The sequence below is a fragment of the Adelges cooleyi genome, unplaced genomic scaffold (assembly GCF_023614345.1).
Source record: "Adelges cooleyi isolate 19-005CV unplaced genomic scaffold, UGA_ACOO_1.1 ACOO_flye_CR_arks_rails_tigmint_CR_PRNA_376, whole genome shotgun sequence".
Lineage (NCBI taxonomy): Eukaryota > Metazoa > Arthropoda > Insecta > Hemiptera > Adelgidae > Adelges > Adelges cooleyi.
In genome coordinates, this window is record NW_026096053.1 from 12719498 (window position 1) to 12738412 (window position 18915).

Consider the following 18915-nt stretch of genomic DNA (forward strand, 5'->3'; position numbering starts at 1 on the left):
TCTCTAAAATAAATTTACTTTTTTCAAAATAAGTTTAAAAAACTCATTATTTTTTATTACTATAAATTGTTTTATAGTTGAGCAAAAAAAAAAAAAATTCATTAACAAGTGAAATAAAAAAAAAACCTATTTTCAAAATGGTCAAGTCATCAGTATATAATATACTTATAGCAGTTATTATAGTATTTAATATCATTCTAAATAAATATCAATGATTAGACATATGTAAATATTAATTTATAAATACAAATTTTTTTTTTATAAAATTATAATAGTATAAATTATATTAATTAACACATACATTTTAATAAAAATAACAAATAATATAAACATTTGAAAAATATGATTAACACTAACATAAATTCTTACAGATTTTTATCTAATATATAGAATATATATAAATAAATACTATTAATACTTTTTCAAGTAAAACAAAGGTTTATAACAACTCAATAATACTTAATATTTTCCACATTGGCACTGTCGATCATTATCACGTTGACTTATTAAAAAAATTACGTTATTGCTGGAAATGTGATGTCGCTTAAGTTATTGTTATGTTAAAAAAATATAAATAAATTACTATTACAAAAAAATTTAATTAATTTTGCAAAATTTTTAAGTAGGAACTCAACCAATTATAACAATGATAAGTCAATATAAAGAAAATTTGAGTTATTAAATTTTCAATAAAATACACGCTCAGTTTATAAGTGAAAAAAAAAACCATAATAAAAAATGTATAAATAAAAACATTAACACAACAGTACATAAATTATATATACTAATAATTTACAAAACTATGATAAGTTCTATCTTAAACAAATTTGTATAAATATAAAATATAATTTTTAAATAAATGCACTTAAATATGGAATATGGACTAGTTATCAATAATTCATATTTACAGTAGTAAACTCAATAAAGAAATATTTATAAAATTATAGTAAAGGTAATTGTTTAGAAATGAATTTTTGTTCAACATTACAGTCTTATGATAATACTATTTTATACAAAAACCAATCCCTTACTTTCTCATAGCATACTGAGGTTTAAAAATTTCGGGGTTTCACTGACTCGTTTCGAACCAAACGACCCCCAAATAGTTACCGTACCGCCTTCCGAAGACATGTATAAGTGTTGAGAATCGTTTGAATAAATAATCCTAGAAGATTAAACATTTTTTTAACATTTTGCACCACTAATATGCGTTATTATTAAAGCTAACTTACGCAATTATAGCACCATCAAAGTGGCTAATCGGTATTTCACTCACAAAAGTTAAATCCCACGTACTATATAACCTGTAAACAATTGATATTTTAATATTTTTAGTACATAGGTACCATTTGCCCCTCCTCAACAATTACTTGACGCTTCCGTCTTCCAATCCGGTTGCTATGACGTTCACTGAGATACCTTCGGGTGCGTTAGAAAAACATACAGCTGTAATTTTTTTATCACTGGCTACGGTTCCGACAACAGAGGCGTTTATCGTTTGAAGAGTCATAATAGACTTTTCAGTATTCACATTATAGGCGATCGTCACTATATCACCCAGTGTTTCACTTATTGTAACTAAATTAATCTAAAACAAAAATCGACAATCGTTTTTACAAGCGTCTGTTAAAAATGTACAAAGGGATTAACGCAAATTTCTTACTGAATAATCCATTGGATGTAACGATCGCACATACGTAAGACTGTTTAAATCCCAAAGAATTGCCGAGCCATCGTTTCCACAACTCACGGCAACGCTAAAAGCTGGATTTACGGAAATGCATGAAATTTCACTTTGATGTCCAACAAGAATGAAAGGTTCGTTATATATCATTACGTTTCCAGCAGTAGTATCGAAATAAAATCTATGACAGTTTTTCAGATATTAATTATGTTTAAATAATTGAAAATCAAAAAGCCAGCACAGTGGGGGGGGGGGGGCGGGTCAGAGAAGTCACAAGTCTTTAGAAAATATTATAGTTATGAAAGTGATTTGAATGCAATTCATAGAAAACATTACTAAGCCAAAATTCACACTACTAGTTATAAGAAATAATGTAAATATCGGCCTGGAAATGTTTTCAACTTCTGGAAAAAAACTGTTAAAAATACAAATTATTAGGAAATAGGTTAACGATTTTTTTTGTCTACAGTATATCGGTAGTACTAGTTTTGGATTTTTAAAAAAGTTATAATGTGCAGTAAGAAATCATTATTAATTACTTGTACACATGGATGAGACCAGTCTTGAAGCCAATCCAAATGTATGGACAATGCGGTGCTGTAGCGATCGTACTGACTATATCACCCGAGAAGAATTTTAAAGCCGGTCTAGACGGTGCTTCTTTGCGCTGCTTAATACGTACTAAGCCGTCAGCATGACTCCACGACAATATTGCTACAGCCATTATTGTAACACCTTCATTTAGTAATGTCAATGATTTCTCCTGTAGATTAAAATAAAAAATTTGGTTACGATGAACGACAAAACTTATTTAATTTAATAAGAAACCATATCCACAATAAAAAAATAAAAAAACACTTATGTTTCCATTATCAGCACTAACAGCAGTCGGCTGTTATTTGTCGAAATACGGGTAACTGCGTATAATTGTTTTTATTGTGGATAGGGTTTCTTATTAATTAAATATTAAATACACAAAAGACTCCAACTTAAATTGACAACAAAACCTGTACTTGTAAAAAGAGAAATATATGAATTACAATTACTTTAGAATATGTCAAAATTAACGCTGAATTATTAGACAGTCCGAAAACATCGTTAGTACGCAGCGGTAAGAAATTAAAAACCGGAGTCTTATGTTGGCTTTTCCAAATACAACTTGGAGCGTATTCTTCAGGAGAACCGACGTAGTTACCCCATTTCAAGTTCTTTACGCCTGAAACGTTTACATAAATGTATTTTATTGGAGTTTGCATATAATATTTTATGAATGTGTCAATTATAATTACCCGATATAACACTTGGACAACTAGTGTTTTTGGTCAAGTTTTTCATAGAATAATCATCAACCGTCATTGGGTGTGGTGAACGAAAAAGCTGTCTTGGCGTCTGGCCATAGGTATTTACCATAGTCTTAAATGCGGATCTCGCTAGTGGATCGTCTGTTTCTTCTATGTGTGACCCGTAGTAGGTAGCAGGATGAAATACATTGATTGCGTCGATCGCAGCTTTACCGGTTTGCTTGAAACCAAATATCAAATCTATCCAATGAGGCAAGTTTTCACTAACAATATCAGATTCTAATAGTTGCCTTTAAAAATAGTAAAACACATATTTCAAACAAACAAATAACAAACAAATTTGAACACTTCTTTACATACCTATGAATTAATACAAATAACCTAGGATTGTTTTGAGCCCAAGGAGGTAACAGTACATCATCGACGACGTCACCGGACTGTTTTGTTCCAAAATTTAACTGTTCAAAGTTAATGAACATTTCTGGTAAATAAAAAAACTCTGGAATGAGTTCTTTTAAGTCCGTGGTCGATTCATCGGACGATAAACGCCAAGTGACTTCCATAGAATGGAACGATCGATCAGGTACGTCAAAGTTGTTATCCTTAAAATATCCATTCATTTTTTACTTGTTTAACTAACAAATAATAAATATAACATCAGAAACAATTATTACGTACTTGATATTTGATGAACATTTGAGTGTAAGGTGGGACTCTAATTAAGAAATGAAGTATCGTTCCAGAGTTACTATAATGTGAACTGTAGTGGTGAGGATCAGTTCCGAATCGATGCATTTCTTCTTTCAAATACTGGCAAATCAAAAATAATGAGATTGAACAACACATTTTAAAAAAGGGGTTTGAAAGAAGGTCCGGGCAAAACCCACATTTTATACTCTTATGAAAAAAAATAGCTTTCAGAAAAATCTATTTTACTGAATCGCACAATAAAACATGTTGTATTTTAGAAAATAAAACATTATTTTTTTAAGAATTAGAATATAAATTTTGTCTGTAACTTAAATGGGACCTATAGTTAAAAAGTAATAAAACTGTCAACTTACATTGTAATGCTGAATGTAATGAGATTCTTTTTTCTTGTTTTGTATTGCCATTGGTCGCATTAAATCTCTAATGTACAAAATAATTTAAACAAAACTTATCACAATTACTATATTTTACATTGTCATTACCTGTAAGTAGACATTTGATTTAGATCTAGCTCTTTGCCATTGTAACTGGCTAATACAAAAGGCATGACAGGATACTGCATTAAATCGTTATAAGAACGTGCAGCCATCTTGTTCAGAATACCTAGATATTCTAAATTGGTAATTTGTCTTGTCCTCCATAAATTTACTGTCTCGCTGAGTATTTCACTGGTAATTCGATTGGACATTGGAAAATTCAATAAATAGTTACTAAATTCATCTCTTTCCTGAGAATAAAAACACAATGTTTAACACACAAGTTAAATTTAAAACCAAAACTGTCAAGACAGAACAAAAACAAACCTGTTGAGAATGAAAAGCGATTAAAAATGTTTTTCCATTAATGAGAAATATCTCTATGGCTCTTTCCTTTAATGAATAACGACGATTGTGTATTTCCTTAATTTCGTCAAACTTAAGAACGTGCGAATAATCATTTTGAACGGTCTACAATAACAATATAAAAAAAAAATTAAACTATTTTTAACTATTTTGTTTATGGTCTTACATTCTGAGATCCGGCAATTGGGACAATATAGATAGAATGTTCACTAACGAGGACTTCACATTTAATTTTTTCCCAAAGAAGTACTAATTTAGCAGTACTCATGTACGATATTTTTTCTTGCGATAACAAACTCTCGACTACTGCCGACGACACGGGCACTTCTAAATTATCTGATATCAAATATTCCAAAGGCCCTTTAACTGTATCCTTTTCTGAAGAAATTATACAAAAATTAATTTTCGAATTAAATTCTAATGATTTTTACAAAAGTGTATTGAGAAAGCACTAACCGACTTTTTGAGAAAATTCTGGCTTGATAAATCTTTTTGCAATTTTGAGATGACACCGTTGAAGACGATTTCGCATTCTGTTGGGACCTTCTGTTGGGTTAAGTTCCCACGATCTAAATTGTATTGAATTTTGAAAAAAAAAAAAAAATTTGTATAACCTTTGCACTTGTTTTGTTTAAATATTATTTACGAGGTATATTTTTTACGTTGGATAAGACTTTGGAAAATACCAGGGTGCCTTTTCGTGGGACATTTGATTGATAATAGATTTCCAACGTAATGTAGCTTGAATTGTATTTCTGAAGTTTTCTTTTGTTTTTTCTAATAGCCGTTTTCGTTGGGAATTCTGTTCTTCGGACAAACGAGTAGTCAATAATAAAGCTGCATTACAAATCGACTTGACCGTGTTATCCCATTTACAAACGCTTCTATTAAATACAAACACTGCCGATGAGTTATTTGTACATTTAATATTTTAATAATTTTATGGACATACTTGATAATATTGTTTTTCTGACTGGCGTACATCTCGTTTAATTCCAAGTTCATAGTTTCTACGACAGAATCGATTTGTACCTCCCATTCTTTTTCGTAAGCCATGCCGTTGCTTTCGTTAGTTAACAATTCAAACTCTATGAGATTTTCTTTTAAAACTTCACATTTATACAATTCTTCTTCGGTTAATGGCGTCGGCAACTTGGCGTTTATTAGTGAAAACAAATACATGTAAAACCGTTGTTCAGTCTACAATAAAAACAAGTATACAAATCAAGTACATAATCAACAACCGCTGTTAAATTATACAATAATTGTTTTATACAATATAATCATACTTGTGGATTAATGTAAATTATATTTTTATAAAAATCTTTTGTTCTTATTTCTTTTATTAACGATTCCACGGCATATAAGCGAATCCTATTCGTTTGCTGAGGGCTTAAAAGCCAAACCAACAAATTGGCAGCTTGCAACCTAGAACAGAAAATTATTGTTTGAAATCATGTCATACACAGTGGCAAAATTTTAAAATCTCCATAACTACCTTATAAGATCACGAGCGGCGCCATAAATTGAAACCCACGGATGTTGTCTCTGTTCACGAGTACTTTGAATTATGCTACTCAGATTGTATAGAAAGATATTGAATAAATGACACGCAAACGGAACTTCTGGGATGGTATCATCAGCACAGCTAACGTCTAATATTATTACATGACAATTATTACATCTATGACAATATTGGCAATAGACTACAATACTCACTTGGGGCAAAAATAAACTCAACAGACCGATTGATAATGTTTTTGTATCTTTCTACAAGCTCAGCCCGAGATAAAGGTTTCTGACGGTAATAAAGGGAAGCAACACTAAACAAACTCGATTCGCTAGCAGACATGGAAGGCTCGACAACAAAATCCTTAGTGTGATTTAATGTTAAAACTATGGAAATATAACAAAATAATTACATATATTCACTTGGTTTCAAAACATTTTTCAAAATAGTTTTTAAACTTATATTTAAAATGTACCCGAGCTGAGATTTTTCTTCAGGCGAGTCAATGCGGGAGCTGGTGGAGGTTGTGTCTGTATAAGATCTTGTATAGTGTCCATTCCAGATTCTAAGATAAAGCGCTGGGTTTCTCTCAGAATTAAGTTTGACTTGTACCCTTCTGTTGACGTTTGTAATTCAGTGTTTTGTAAATATCTACATTGATAAACGGCGTCATTTAGAATCTATAAGATAGAAAAATGTTCACGAGCATGAGTAATATGGAAAAACTAGGTTTTATAATAAAAACTCAAATATAATTTTATATACAAAAATAAATGGCTTACTTGAATATTTTGTACTCCTGGAGTGTGGATAGCGGAAGTAATTAGAGTTATTATAAGCGAGTTTATATCGTCAACAAGTATATCTTGTTTACTCAATTCCGTGTGCGATTGATACGATGGGTAAATGCATGCTATTATTGATAAAGTTTTAAACAGACTTTCTATCAGACCATACTCGATGATAGTAGGCAAAACTTGTGGAATCTACAGTAAACAAAGCAACATTATAGTCAGTGTTGAGCAAAATTTAGTTAAAGTAAAAAGTTAAACAATAAATAATTTTACGGATAATTTTTGTTTTAAAACAAATATTAGTTTTTTATTTGCGAATAAAATTATTTATATATGATATAGAATTTGTCAGATAGATAAAAATTATCTAGATAAACTAATTATGTAAACACAGACTAGTGAATAAGTTAAATAACTTGCTTTTGTTACGAGTTTGAGGAAAAAGTTCACTATACTCGAACACAATGTCAAATTAAGTGCCGATTTTGGTATAAGTGATAGCAATAGCGGAAGCGCAGCAAAGTTAAGCGACGCCATCTCAACAGTCTGATCCCATTGAAGTTGTTCATCCAAAGGTAGCCAATAGCTACCAGTGAACATTGCAGCACAAGTATCGACTAAACTTATTGTTGTGTTGTGCAACGCCAACACGTTGGCCATTTGATAAAACCCTTTGAGTTTAGTAGAGAACTTTTTAGCGTATGACGGACTACAACGTTGCAAGAACACGTTGAATATCTGAAATATGAATTAAAATATTACCAAAACTGTAAGCCAACTAAAATTGAAAATGTATTTACTTTTAAAATGATAATTCTAATCCTTGGTCTAGGATTGTTGAGTAGAATAATAAACTTTTCTATGTTGAACACTTTGTCTAAGATATTTTCCGGAATAGAGCTTGACATATTGATCAACGCATTTCTTAATATGGAAAATAAGCCTTCAATGAGTTCACAATTACTTTTTGTATCGGTTAATCGAAATTGATTAATGTTATTTGATTTAGCCTAAAACCGAAAACATAAATATACATATATGTATTAAATGTGTTTGATTTTGTTTGTAAGTATATATAATTAATTGCAATTACTTCTGTGTCAAAGTAGACTTCTGCTTCGTAAGCATCAGCATCACAAGAGGTTTCATTGTCAGTTAGTTTCATAGCTATTCCGACATCTTTCACACTGCTATCAATACCTGAATCCTGGCCAGTTTCCTCGGGAATAATGTGTTCACTACTATCTGATGTTTCTCCGCTAGCCTTTGATAAATAAGTTTTGGAATATTTATCGTCTTTTGTTGAATTTTGTTTGGCCTAAATAATTATGATAAATTGAGGTAATTATTTTTAAATCCACGGATTGTGCAACTACATTGCATACACCACTAATAAATTAATCTACCTGAAGTTTTAATAATTCATTATTCAACCTTAAGGTATCAATAGAACTACAAAAGTCTGGTTCGGAATAGTCATTTATCAAATGCAATTTGTTAATGTCCGACTCGCATGATTCTAAACAAGGAAATATGAACAAATTAAAACAGTTTTTAATTTTTAACTATTTTCACTATCGAACCTGATGAAATAAAAATTTGATAATCTGGTGATGAAAATGTTTTTGATTGAGGTGTTAAAACAAAATAAACAGATGGTTTGAAATGTGGAGAATATAGACAAGTGGCTGAATGAACGGCGATTAAGAAGTCTAATATCAGAGTTAAGTAATTCTTATTCATTCGCAAATCAAAAACATTTTGCACAAACTCCACCAAATCCTTCTGAACGCAACATGACAAAGCTGTTTCGTTACTATCTTCCAACAATAATTGACACTAAATTAAAAGAAAAAAACAAAGTTAAAATTACATATAGAATCATAAACACATTTAACAAATGAAATAATACTTTTATTTGCAGCAAAATCACTTCTAACAGTTCAGACGACTGCAACTGTTTTAAATTAAATTTTCTATGTGGGTGATTTGACGACAGAAGGTGTTTGAAAAATTTGAACAAATATTTAATAGATTGTTCGTCCTTGTCGGTCCATATTTTCCAACACGGTAACACTACTTCTTTGATAAAACTTGTGTTGAGTAATACTCCTTCGTAGAACATATTGATAGTCCATTCATCGTTGACTCGAACAAATGCTCCTTTTTTGTTACAACCTGCTTCCAAGAGCACCTTAAAAAATACAAATTGTATTTAATAATATTTTGTAGTTATTTTACTCAACTAATGTATACCATTAACATCGAACAACTCGGCAGGGTTCGTGACGAGGTTAGAGCCTTTGTTAATAATTTATATCCATCGAGCATTATGAATTCTGAATAAAGTTTTGAATCGGCCTGCATAAAGTGTAATAGAACTTTCAACACTTTGACTTGGTCATCGCTCGACGAATCAAGTTCTAAAACCTATAAAAATAATGATTTTCAAATACAATACTTTTAGCCTCGATATTTTACGAGACGGCCCTCTATTTAGTATAAATTTAACAAAAAACAAAATTACCCTTGCAAATAAAAATAAGAGTAACGATATTCCTCCAATATTATTGACCACAGTCAAAAATCCATGTGGTTCGAAAACGTCAATCGAACTCACAATAACCGTGGATACCACCTGCGGCGGACTCTGACAAGCGCGTAAGTCGTACACTGCCAATTTGAACATCAACGGCTGCGTAGGTGGAAATAATGCTCCTAAAAAAAAAATTACTTTTACACTTTTATTGTTTTTTTAATACATTTTTATAAAATGTAAACAAAATTACCCGTTGGATTAGGCAGAGTAAGCGAATATAGACAAACTGTGCGAGGTTCCCTTGGTGTAAAACTTAATAATATGACATCCTAATATAATATAATCAAAAAATACATAATCATTATTCGTTAACAATAAAAATAAAAATATAAATTGTTCAATTCAAAGTACTTGTAAAGGTTTGATAGTTTCGTAACATTGTTTTGCCATTTGATGCCAGTCGAAATTAGAATTTAGCGATGAATTCAAGTTATAAACCGAATCGTTAAACAATATGCTGAAATTGGGTTTCAGTAAATTGTTTGAACAATCAGCTAAATTTTCCAAGTCTGGTCCAAAAGCAACTAAAGTACACGCGCATTCTTTAGTTAATACTGGAAGTCTAAACATCATTATATTTCCTATGGATATCGGCGGAGCAATATCTCTAGTGTCGCCTAAGAGGACATTGGACGGCCTAGGTTTCTTGATGAGAAATCCGTTAAATGAGAGATTCGCTTTATTTTCACACAAACCGTCTACTATTACTGAAATCTAAAAAAAAAAAAAAAACATTAGAAAATTTACAAAATTTTAAATGTAGCGTGTGATTATAATTTGATGAACAAAAAGAAAACCCTTACTTCAATGTTTTTTTCTCCTTTCTTAATGTTATTAACATTAATAGCGACATGATGCCACGCTGTCGAACTTATACAATTGTTGAAATTTGCTTCGGAAAGTATATCAAATTTATTTTCATTTGGCCTCGACAGTCTTGCAACAAGTCCATCAGAATTTGGGTTCACCCAAAACTCAACAAGCATTGCATCGAATCCAATAGATAGCATATGAGTTAAATCGTCTAAAGAGTTTGTTTCCTTGGAAAAATATTGGACTGGAAACCATTTTTTTTAAGAAATTGTTTTAATTGATTTATTTAGTGATATTATATTTAAAGAAAATTACTTTTCCCAATAGATTCAGACGAGCTGTTAAGTTTGCTATTTGGGCATTTATGCACATGGTCGATATGAAGCCACAATGACAGTGAAAATCCTGTTGAAAATATAGACCATCCTAGATCTGTATTTATAGGCAAACTCAATGCAAAAACTGACCAAGGTGTTAATAGTCCTACAAAGAATAATAAATAATTTATCAGTTTGTAACAAAACAATTATTACTTATGTCACTAATATCTTTGACTTAATAAGCATATTGTTAAGAATTACATCGGCTAACCTCCTGAATAATGTGATGGGTAGAATAGACTATTTGAATTAATGACTGCTAGTCAGTTTTCCACCCCTAATTACTGACTATTAGTTATATAATGTAACTATCATTATAATCAGTCGAATAATTTTGCAAGACTAACTAATTAGAAGAGTATTAGTCAACCTATTTATAGATAAGTCTACCAAATATAATTGTTGATTATAACTTAATTTAGTCATTGATAATCGATAATTTTATGATTAGTAAACTGATTCATTAATTTAGTCAACTTATTTGGTTTACCAATTAAAAATTCAATAACGCAATATTGGCACAATATAATTGCTTTTATAGTAAGTTATAGTTTTTCTATAAACTTTTATAAATTTGTTTTCTTCTTTTCTGATTTCCTTACTCTTTAGACATTAGATATAAATCACTCTTCACATTCTAGTCATTAGTTAAATAACTTATTTGTTATTTGTAAATCAATTAATAAGTAAAAAATGTAAAACTACATTAGTTACACAGTACTGCCTCTGACTAATTAGGTGGGAATTAGTCCATTGTGTGCCCATCACTATTATTTATATTCCTTGCCACAGAATGTATAATGATAATCTGACAGATTTGACACAGTGACATATTTTATAAACAATTCTGTTAGATTATTGTGAAATACTTGATATATAAGTATCATATTACAGACCATACTGCATGTTATTAATAACCCAATTACTTACTCATTTCTTTATGATTTTCTCGAGTTAAAATAGCTAAGGCTTCTGCTGGTCTATCGCTGATCGGTATGTCTGATATGACATTGGCTGGAAATTTAATACTGTAGTGCGGTTCCCACAATACTGATATATGATCTAGCAAGTATGTCAATGGTAGGAGTACCAATTTCTAAACAAAATAAAATAAAACATACATATTAGATTTGTTATCCATTATAATCTATTCATCAAATATCTCTTCTTACTAGCGACGGATTATTCATTTTAAACATTTCTAAGTATGTTTGAAGTTCGTGATTCTCAATGTGGTGGCAAGCCATCAAGGCAATTAGTTCCATCATATAAATATAAATTGTATCGTCTGTATAAAAAAACAACATAAATATGAATTGCATATGTTTTACTTAAGCAATCAAATAAAACTAACAAAGCTCGACGTTGTCTGAGTTGGCCATATGTTCTTTAATACAACCTAATAGTTTAGCAATAAGTCCTTCTTTTGCGAGTTTTATACAGCTTTCGTTGTTATCTTTACAAATTGCGATTAGTCTTTGTAAACAGTAAATAATTCCTTCCAAATTATCAAGGTTTCTATTTGGAACAATTCAATTTTTAAATGCATCATATTACATTACATAATAACAATAACACAAACATTACCTGGCAAAAGTCATTAAATCTACGGCCAATGTACATAAAGCAGGATGCATGATATTCAGTTTTTTAGAATCTGTATGGAAAATTTTATGACAAATTACTTCGTCTGCAGTCCTAAAAAAAATTACATATTTTAAAATCTATTCAATCATTTTCACTAATTCCATTAATTTTTTTTCTACATTCGTGTGACAATTACAATATAAAAACTACTAAACACTTTGTATACACTTACTTATCAGAAGAATCAATATTAATCCAACTCTGAAATTCAATATCAGCATCGTAACCTTCATCTCCTGAATTAAAATCGTCATCATCTTCAAATGGCATCCATTCCGTTTTAGTCGGTGTTTCAGTGTCTAACAACTAAAACAATATTTTTGACACAATTGATAAATGAGGGGAATTAAGTATTTCTAAATTATATATTTACCTTTGTTAATGACAGTCCTGTCGTTAAAGAATTCCTGTGTCGGTTGGAAGATACTGTAGCACACCTTATCAAAGAGCTGCAAACTTGTTTGATTCCAATATGGCCCTTAGACAATGCTTCTATTAACAAGTCTTTTACGTGGGAATCCAAAGTAACTAAAAAAATTGTTTCATAATCAGAGACTATTCAATACATTTTTAACCAAATAATTATTTTAAATAAAAAATGATTCATTGGGTTCTAACTTTTATTTTCAAAAATCGACAGGTTTAACACCAATAAACATTCAATTAGTTTCAAGTTCATAACGTTTTTGTCTTCGATCGCTACTTCAATTTTACCTACAAATCATAAATCAACATTTAACATAAGACACTTATAATACATATATTAAATTTATTGCATTTGGAAAAAAACCCCTATAAAAATATAACGTACCTTCCACAATTATAGGTCTAATCAAAAGTAAAGATACAATTGATAAGAGCGTGTCATATTGATGTATGACGGACGATACTTGTAAATAACTTCTTATTCTTGGACACGTCAACGAAAGTCTAGCCAAACATTGAAATAAATCTCCCAATCTAGATATGACGCTATTATAGTCGTTATACTTGTTTACAGAATCAAATGCAATTTCATCTTGTAATATATCCGCCAAAACTGAAAGACTGTACTTAAATTTCAAATTTATCTCTATCGAATGAGGCTTCATCACATAGCTACAGAATAACTCTACTAAATTAAACACTGCATTCACAATGACGTTCAAATCTTCAGCTTGGGTGTCCGTTATTATGATGGGAGTAGATTTTATTTGATTTAAAGTCCACATTTTTGACATTATTTTTGTTTCTAAAACGCTACACGCCAATTTAGTAAACACCGGATCGGTTATTAGATCTTTTATGTACTTGACTCCGTTCATCGAATCAAATTCTGACGTAAAATCCAAAGACACTAATAGTATGTTGAATACGTTCAGCGATACATTCAACAGAAAACGATCGGAATCATTTTTATTTTCTATATATGATTTTTCACTCGCTTTGAACACAGGATAAAATATTCGAAACAACAATATATGTTGAACATCTTTTATAAATACAGGAGCATTTTTAGATAAATGCTGCCCAACGGCATAAGACAATTTTAAGTTCGGCCCAATTAACAGTTTTCTGAACAATTCAAAAGTCAACCATCTTTGTTCTTTTTTAATTTTGCTCTTTTCATATGATATTGTACCATTGTTTTCATCATCACACACCTTGCAAGCGACGTCTTTGTACGCGGCGCCAGCGTCTCTGTATAATGTTTTTTCTAAAAGTTGCAACACCATGGAACTCTTCTTGAAATCGTTTTCACCAACTACTTTCAACAATTTCGGTAAAACTGCTGACAGGGGTATACAACAACACGTTCCCGCAACACCAATAGTTTTGGCGAGGTAAAACCATAATTCTTTGTCGGGGCTCTCTAAATTTATCATTAGGCGAATGAGAATCAACGATAATGACGTAACGCAGCAGTTCTGACTAGTGTCTTGAGACGAAACTAAACTGCTCACGTAAACTTCTCCAAAAAGTTTATCGTGATGGTGCATCATTAATTTATTACAATGCCTGTGTCGAACTTTACTACAGTCCTGAACGTGTACCATACGCTGTCTTATTTTTTTCATGTTTAACACCAACAAACCCAGTAGGTTTACGACAATTTTAATATGTTCATTGCAAAGCTCTTTTCCTCTCACGTTAAGCATTACCGAAATGCATTTTTCTATCAACTTCCCACGTTGACAGTCGAGCATTACACGAATGTGCTTTAAAAAATGAAAATGACTATTGTATGAATAACACTCAAACAACATCAGCGAGTACATCATTAACAAGGCGCAAAGAACTCCGAAAAGAATTTTTTGACGGCAGGAATGTTCTTTTATTTCATAAGCTCTGGATTTGGTCACCAGACCTTCTAAAATCTGCAACAGCAATGGCACGATACCTTCTTGTGTGATTGTTTCACTGATATTCGGGTATTGATAAAGTTGTTTTACAGCTAAAACCATGTTGTACAACATTTTGGATTGTATTTTGTCATCATATAAGTTACACGGATCGAACTGCAACAGGGAAATATTGTCCAAAGAAAATTTCATCACAATGAACGGTACAAATTGGTGACTACTCTTTAACGTGCATTTATTAAATTGGGTTTGAGCACCTTTCGATAATATCTGTGTAAGCAAATCAAGTACTAATAGTTTCAATTTGCTAGGAGTTGTCGTACAGGTAGTAATAGTCTTTATACGATCATCGAAAAAATAGCCGGGATAAAAAGTTTTTCTTTTTACGGAGCTTTTTTCTTCATTGTTATCGTACTCTTGTTCATCTTCACTACGCACAATAGACGTAAAATAATCAAAATCCATAGGGTTGAAACGAATTCGTAGTGTGCTCGACTTGGGTATTTCAGAAACAGTATGAGATTCTGATTCACTAGATTCTGCAACATCGTTCCCCTTGTCATTATTTTCAATGGATTGATTTTTAAACCTGTACAAAAGAAATACAATTTTTTTTATTTAGAAAAACCTACAATGTAAAAATCCAACAATATAATTGTAAACAAAATTTCTTATTTATAAAAATGATTAATAAATGGTTTTTACAATCTACAGTTTTATAACAGTTTTTTTATAAGTTATTTAATACTTTTCTCAATACTCAATCATTTCTGACTTAACCTTACCTTCCAAAAATGCTGGCTTTTTTACGTTAGTATACCTACTACTAATATTGTTATGACATACCTATTTGCTGACACAGAGCTAACGCGACGGGATCTAGGTACACTCGGACTTGATCTGCCAGAGTTTTTAGACTTTGTTTTTACACCTTGGAATTTAGTAAGTTTGATCAATTCATCTAGCTTTAGGTTGAACTCGTCAGACGGAAGCATGTACGGATTATCTTTTGTCAGTGTTACATCATGATTTATATCCTTACTATCGGATTCGTCATTAAATATATTATACATTGATACTAAAACGTTGGCCAATTCCTTCAATTGTTGAACATCCTAAAAATAAAAATAAAAAAAGAGCACATAAAAATTTGAAAGCATTAAAATGTATTTTTTAACTTTAATAATAATTTACTTGTGTGCCTAGTAAATGTAAAACAGTAAGACATCTCCATCCTCGATCATTTAAAATATATTTTTTTAAACAAGAAAAATCTTCTTCTCCAGAAACCGAGCATATATGATCGATATCGGACAATAATTGATTGACTAATGCATTTGACATACTAAAAGAAAAAAGTAAATATTATGAGTTTAATAAGGTCATCCATGAAATGTAATTTATAAAAATAAATATACATCTTGTAATCAACACACAATTTTGGTTGTTGAACACAATGAAAACAATAGGCTGATACCATTACTAGGCCACATATAAGTTAGTTGTAGTAATTTGGGACGTGAAGTTATTTATATTGGTGATATCAATAGTACGTAATACATAGTTCATTTACCAAAATTACGTTAAAAAAAAGTATCTACAATATTGAAAACAATTTATGACATTTCTAAAATTGGAACTGATAGTTAGGCTGTTGTTTTTAGGACTATGGACCCATGTGAAAAGGTCATTTACACACAACTACTATTTTTATAAGCTGTTCATAAAACAGTATTACGACTCAAATATTACAACAGTTATAAAAAATAACTAAATCAATTGTGAACTGTAATTTATAAATGTACAAACCTTTTTTTTTTTTATCAACTTTTTGAACTAATTTAATTTTAGTTGAATAATTAATTACGCAAGAAATAACAAAATAATAAGACAGAACTATAAAAAGATTTGTGATTAAATATAATAATATATTTCCATAGAAAACATAAATCTAACGACATCATTTTTAGCTGATATAATTTACAACTAAATAGAATTAATTAAATTTAATATAGAAAAAAAACAGTTACTAGCTTTTTAAAATGTATTACTGAATTAAGTGTTCTAAAAATTATTATTTAAACCATGTTGTTTAAATATTAAGAAAATATTTCTTATATTTAAGCATTATGATAATATTTTCTATATTTTAATTGATAACATTTTGTTTAATATTATTTTTCAAACATTTAATATCTTCCAAAACATAATAATAGTTATATATTGGAATATTAACAAACTTTCAAGCAATATCAAAAACAAATATTTTTTTCAATTGGGGATTTACTAAAAAAAGGATTGAAAGACCCAAATTTTATACAAAAATAAAGACTAAAATGCAATCACTTTCTAAGATGTTTAAAAAAATCTGACTATTCTAATAGGCTCATTTATTTATTATAATAGGATTAATCTTGGGTATACTTTGAAATAACAGAAAATTAATTTTAAGGAATGACTTCTAGAGGTTGGATCTATGCTATACCAGTTTTCACACACGTTGAAACGACAGCATAAATTTTAAGTTTAATTGGGCCAATGACAGGGACCGTCACTGACTACATATTGCAAAAAAAGCAGCTCTAGAATCGTAAAAATTGGTTTTGAGTGAAGTCTTAGGGCAGGGGTTGGCATTAGTTTCTAAGGAGGTCCGGATAATTTTAATAAAAAAAAATTTTTATATCCAGAAAATACTTAAATATGAATTAATAAATTTATTTATTTTTTTATAAAAACAGAATAAACAGTAAAATATTTTTAGCGGTCCATTAATTTCCCCTCCACTGTCCGGTTTCGGACCGTGGGCCGCCTATTGTTGACCCTTGTCTTAGGGTGATTTAAAATAATATTGTAGAGAAATGTAGAATGTTACTCCTAACATTGAGCCTTCTTAATATTATTATACACGACTAAATTTATCTTCAGAATAAAAAAAATAAAGACCATGCACTCAACATTGTAGTATCTGTCTATTCAACTATTAATATTTTTTACTTGTTACTCACTTTCCTTTAGGGATGTCTTCTGGAATTTTTTTAGTCTTCTCATAGACGAATAGTATTTCAGAGAGCAACAAGTCAAACCAAGCGATTTTCTAAAATAAAAAAATAAATAAAATTATTAACAGTGTTATTTAATAGAATATTGACTTTATTGGTTCACTTTATTATTTATTCTACCGGTTTAAGATCAATCATAAACACTGCCCATTGTATAAGTGATGTTATATTACGAGATATTTGTAGGAAATATTATAATATAGTATTGATAATATTATACATATTATTACTCACAAAATCATTTTTCAGTGCGTTTCCCTCGATCGATTTTGTACTATTCGAATAAGCTTCCCAGAAGATGTGTATTTTCGACGGTTTTATCGGCAGTGAATAATCCATGTAGTACAATTGTTAATCGTATAAGATATAAATAGTCTGAAAAATTCAAAGGGGCATGATATTATAAACGTTAATCCGTTTTAGCAACAAATAAAAAAACACATTCACGGTACATACAGCGTTCAACGGCTATTCGAAGAAACACACATTGTAAATTTTTCCTATATTACTGTACACTCATTCGACCGGTTACATAACACAGCCGCATTGAGAATAATTACAGAGGAATGAGAAGGAAAAGAATAATATTATAATTCCTGTTCTTGGCGCGCTTATCACTACCACAGTTCACACGTGATACGGCACTATCACAACATTAACTGGACTCACGAGATGCGATATGCTACGGCGACGGCATAAAAACGACTGTCTGCTTCGACAGTATTCTATTGCACAACTCGCCAATCGTTTCACCAGCACAATAATAATAATAAATAATGGACGTATCGATGTTTCAGAAATAATCGATTGGAAATTATTACTGTCGACGAGATTATAGCTGTAATATATAGTAAACACCGCAAAATAATATAGATGTTAATATAATACCGTGATCTACTAGTATACTGTATACAAGTATACAACTGACGATAATTATTGATTGGCTACAGACCAGCTTTACTGAAATTACTAACGAATAAATTCCCCCCTTTTGGATATTATGAATAATAACAAATTATCTATTATTTACTATTGCTCGTAAATTGTAAATAATGGGCATTTATATAATGAGCGTGGATATTTATAAAAAAAATCAACATTTTGAAAAATAATTATTATTCGAATAAATCAAATATATTTTTATTTTAAATAATTATATTTAAATAACGTCCCGGTTTGTAAATTGGTAACCACTGAAACAATTTCAACTACACGGGGGGGGACGAAGGACTC

General features: G+C 30.3%; 1 protein-coding gene across 1 annotated transcript; it reads right to left on the reverse strand.

Moving 5' to 3' along the window:
- Positions 1-346: 346 nt before the first annotated feature.
- On the reverse strand, positions 347-18390 carry LOC126840258 (lysosomal-trafficking regulator). Its single transcript, XM_050575883.1, has 46 exons — positions 18139-18390; positions 17917-18057; positions 17629-17717; positions 15818-15968; positions 15470-15738; positions 13093-15212; positions 12900-12995; positions 12655-12809; positions 12454-12587; positions 12222-12332; positions 11989-12152; positions 11807-11922; positions 11565-11730; positions 10570-10737; positions 10245-10498; positions 9793-10155; positions 9632-9710; positions 9370-9560; positions 9099-9272; positions 8755-9036; positions 8426-8681; positions 8249-8361; positions 7936-8160; positions 7643-7852; positions 7263-7580; positions 6831-7034; positions 6524-6728; positions 6258-6434; positions 6037-6193; positions 5828-5966; positions 5491-5738; positions 5201-5422; positions 4995-5107; positions 4705-4916; positions 4500-4643; positions 4179-4423; positions 4050-4116; positions 3664-3795; positions 3346-3587; positions 2974-3275; positions 2731-2900; positions 2224-2447; positions 1664-1865; positions 1371-1588; positions 1233-1304; positions 347-1165 (listed from the first exon to the last, which is right to left on the reverse strand). The coding sequence occupies exons 2-46, from the start codon at positions 18019-18021 to the stop codon at positions 1036-1038; spliced, it is 10134 nt and encodes a 3377-aa protein (XP_050431840.1). The 5' UTR covers positions 18022-18057; positions 18139-18390; the 3' UTR covers positions 347-1035.
- Between the last annotated feature and the right edge of the window lie 525 nt (positions 18391-18915).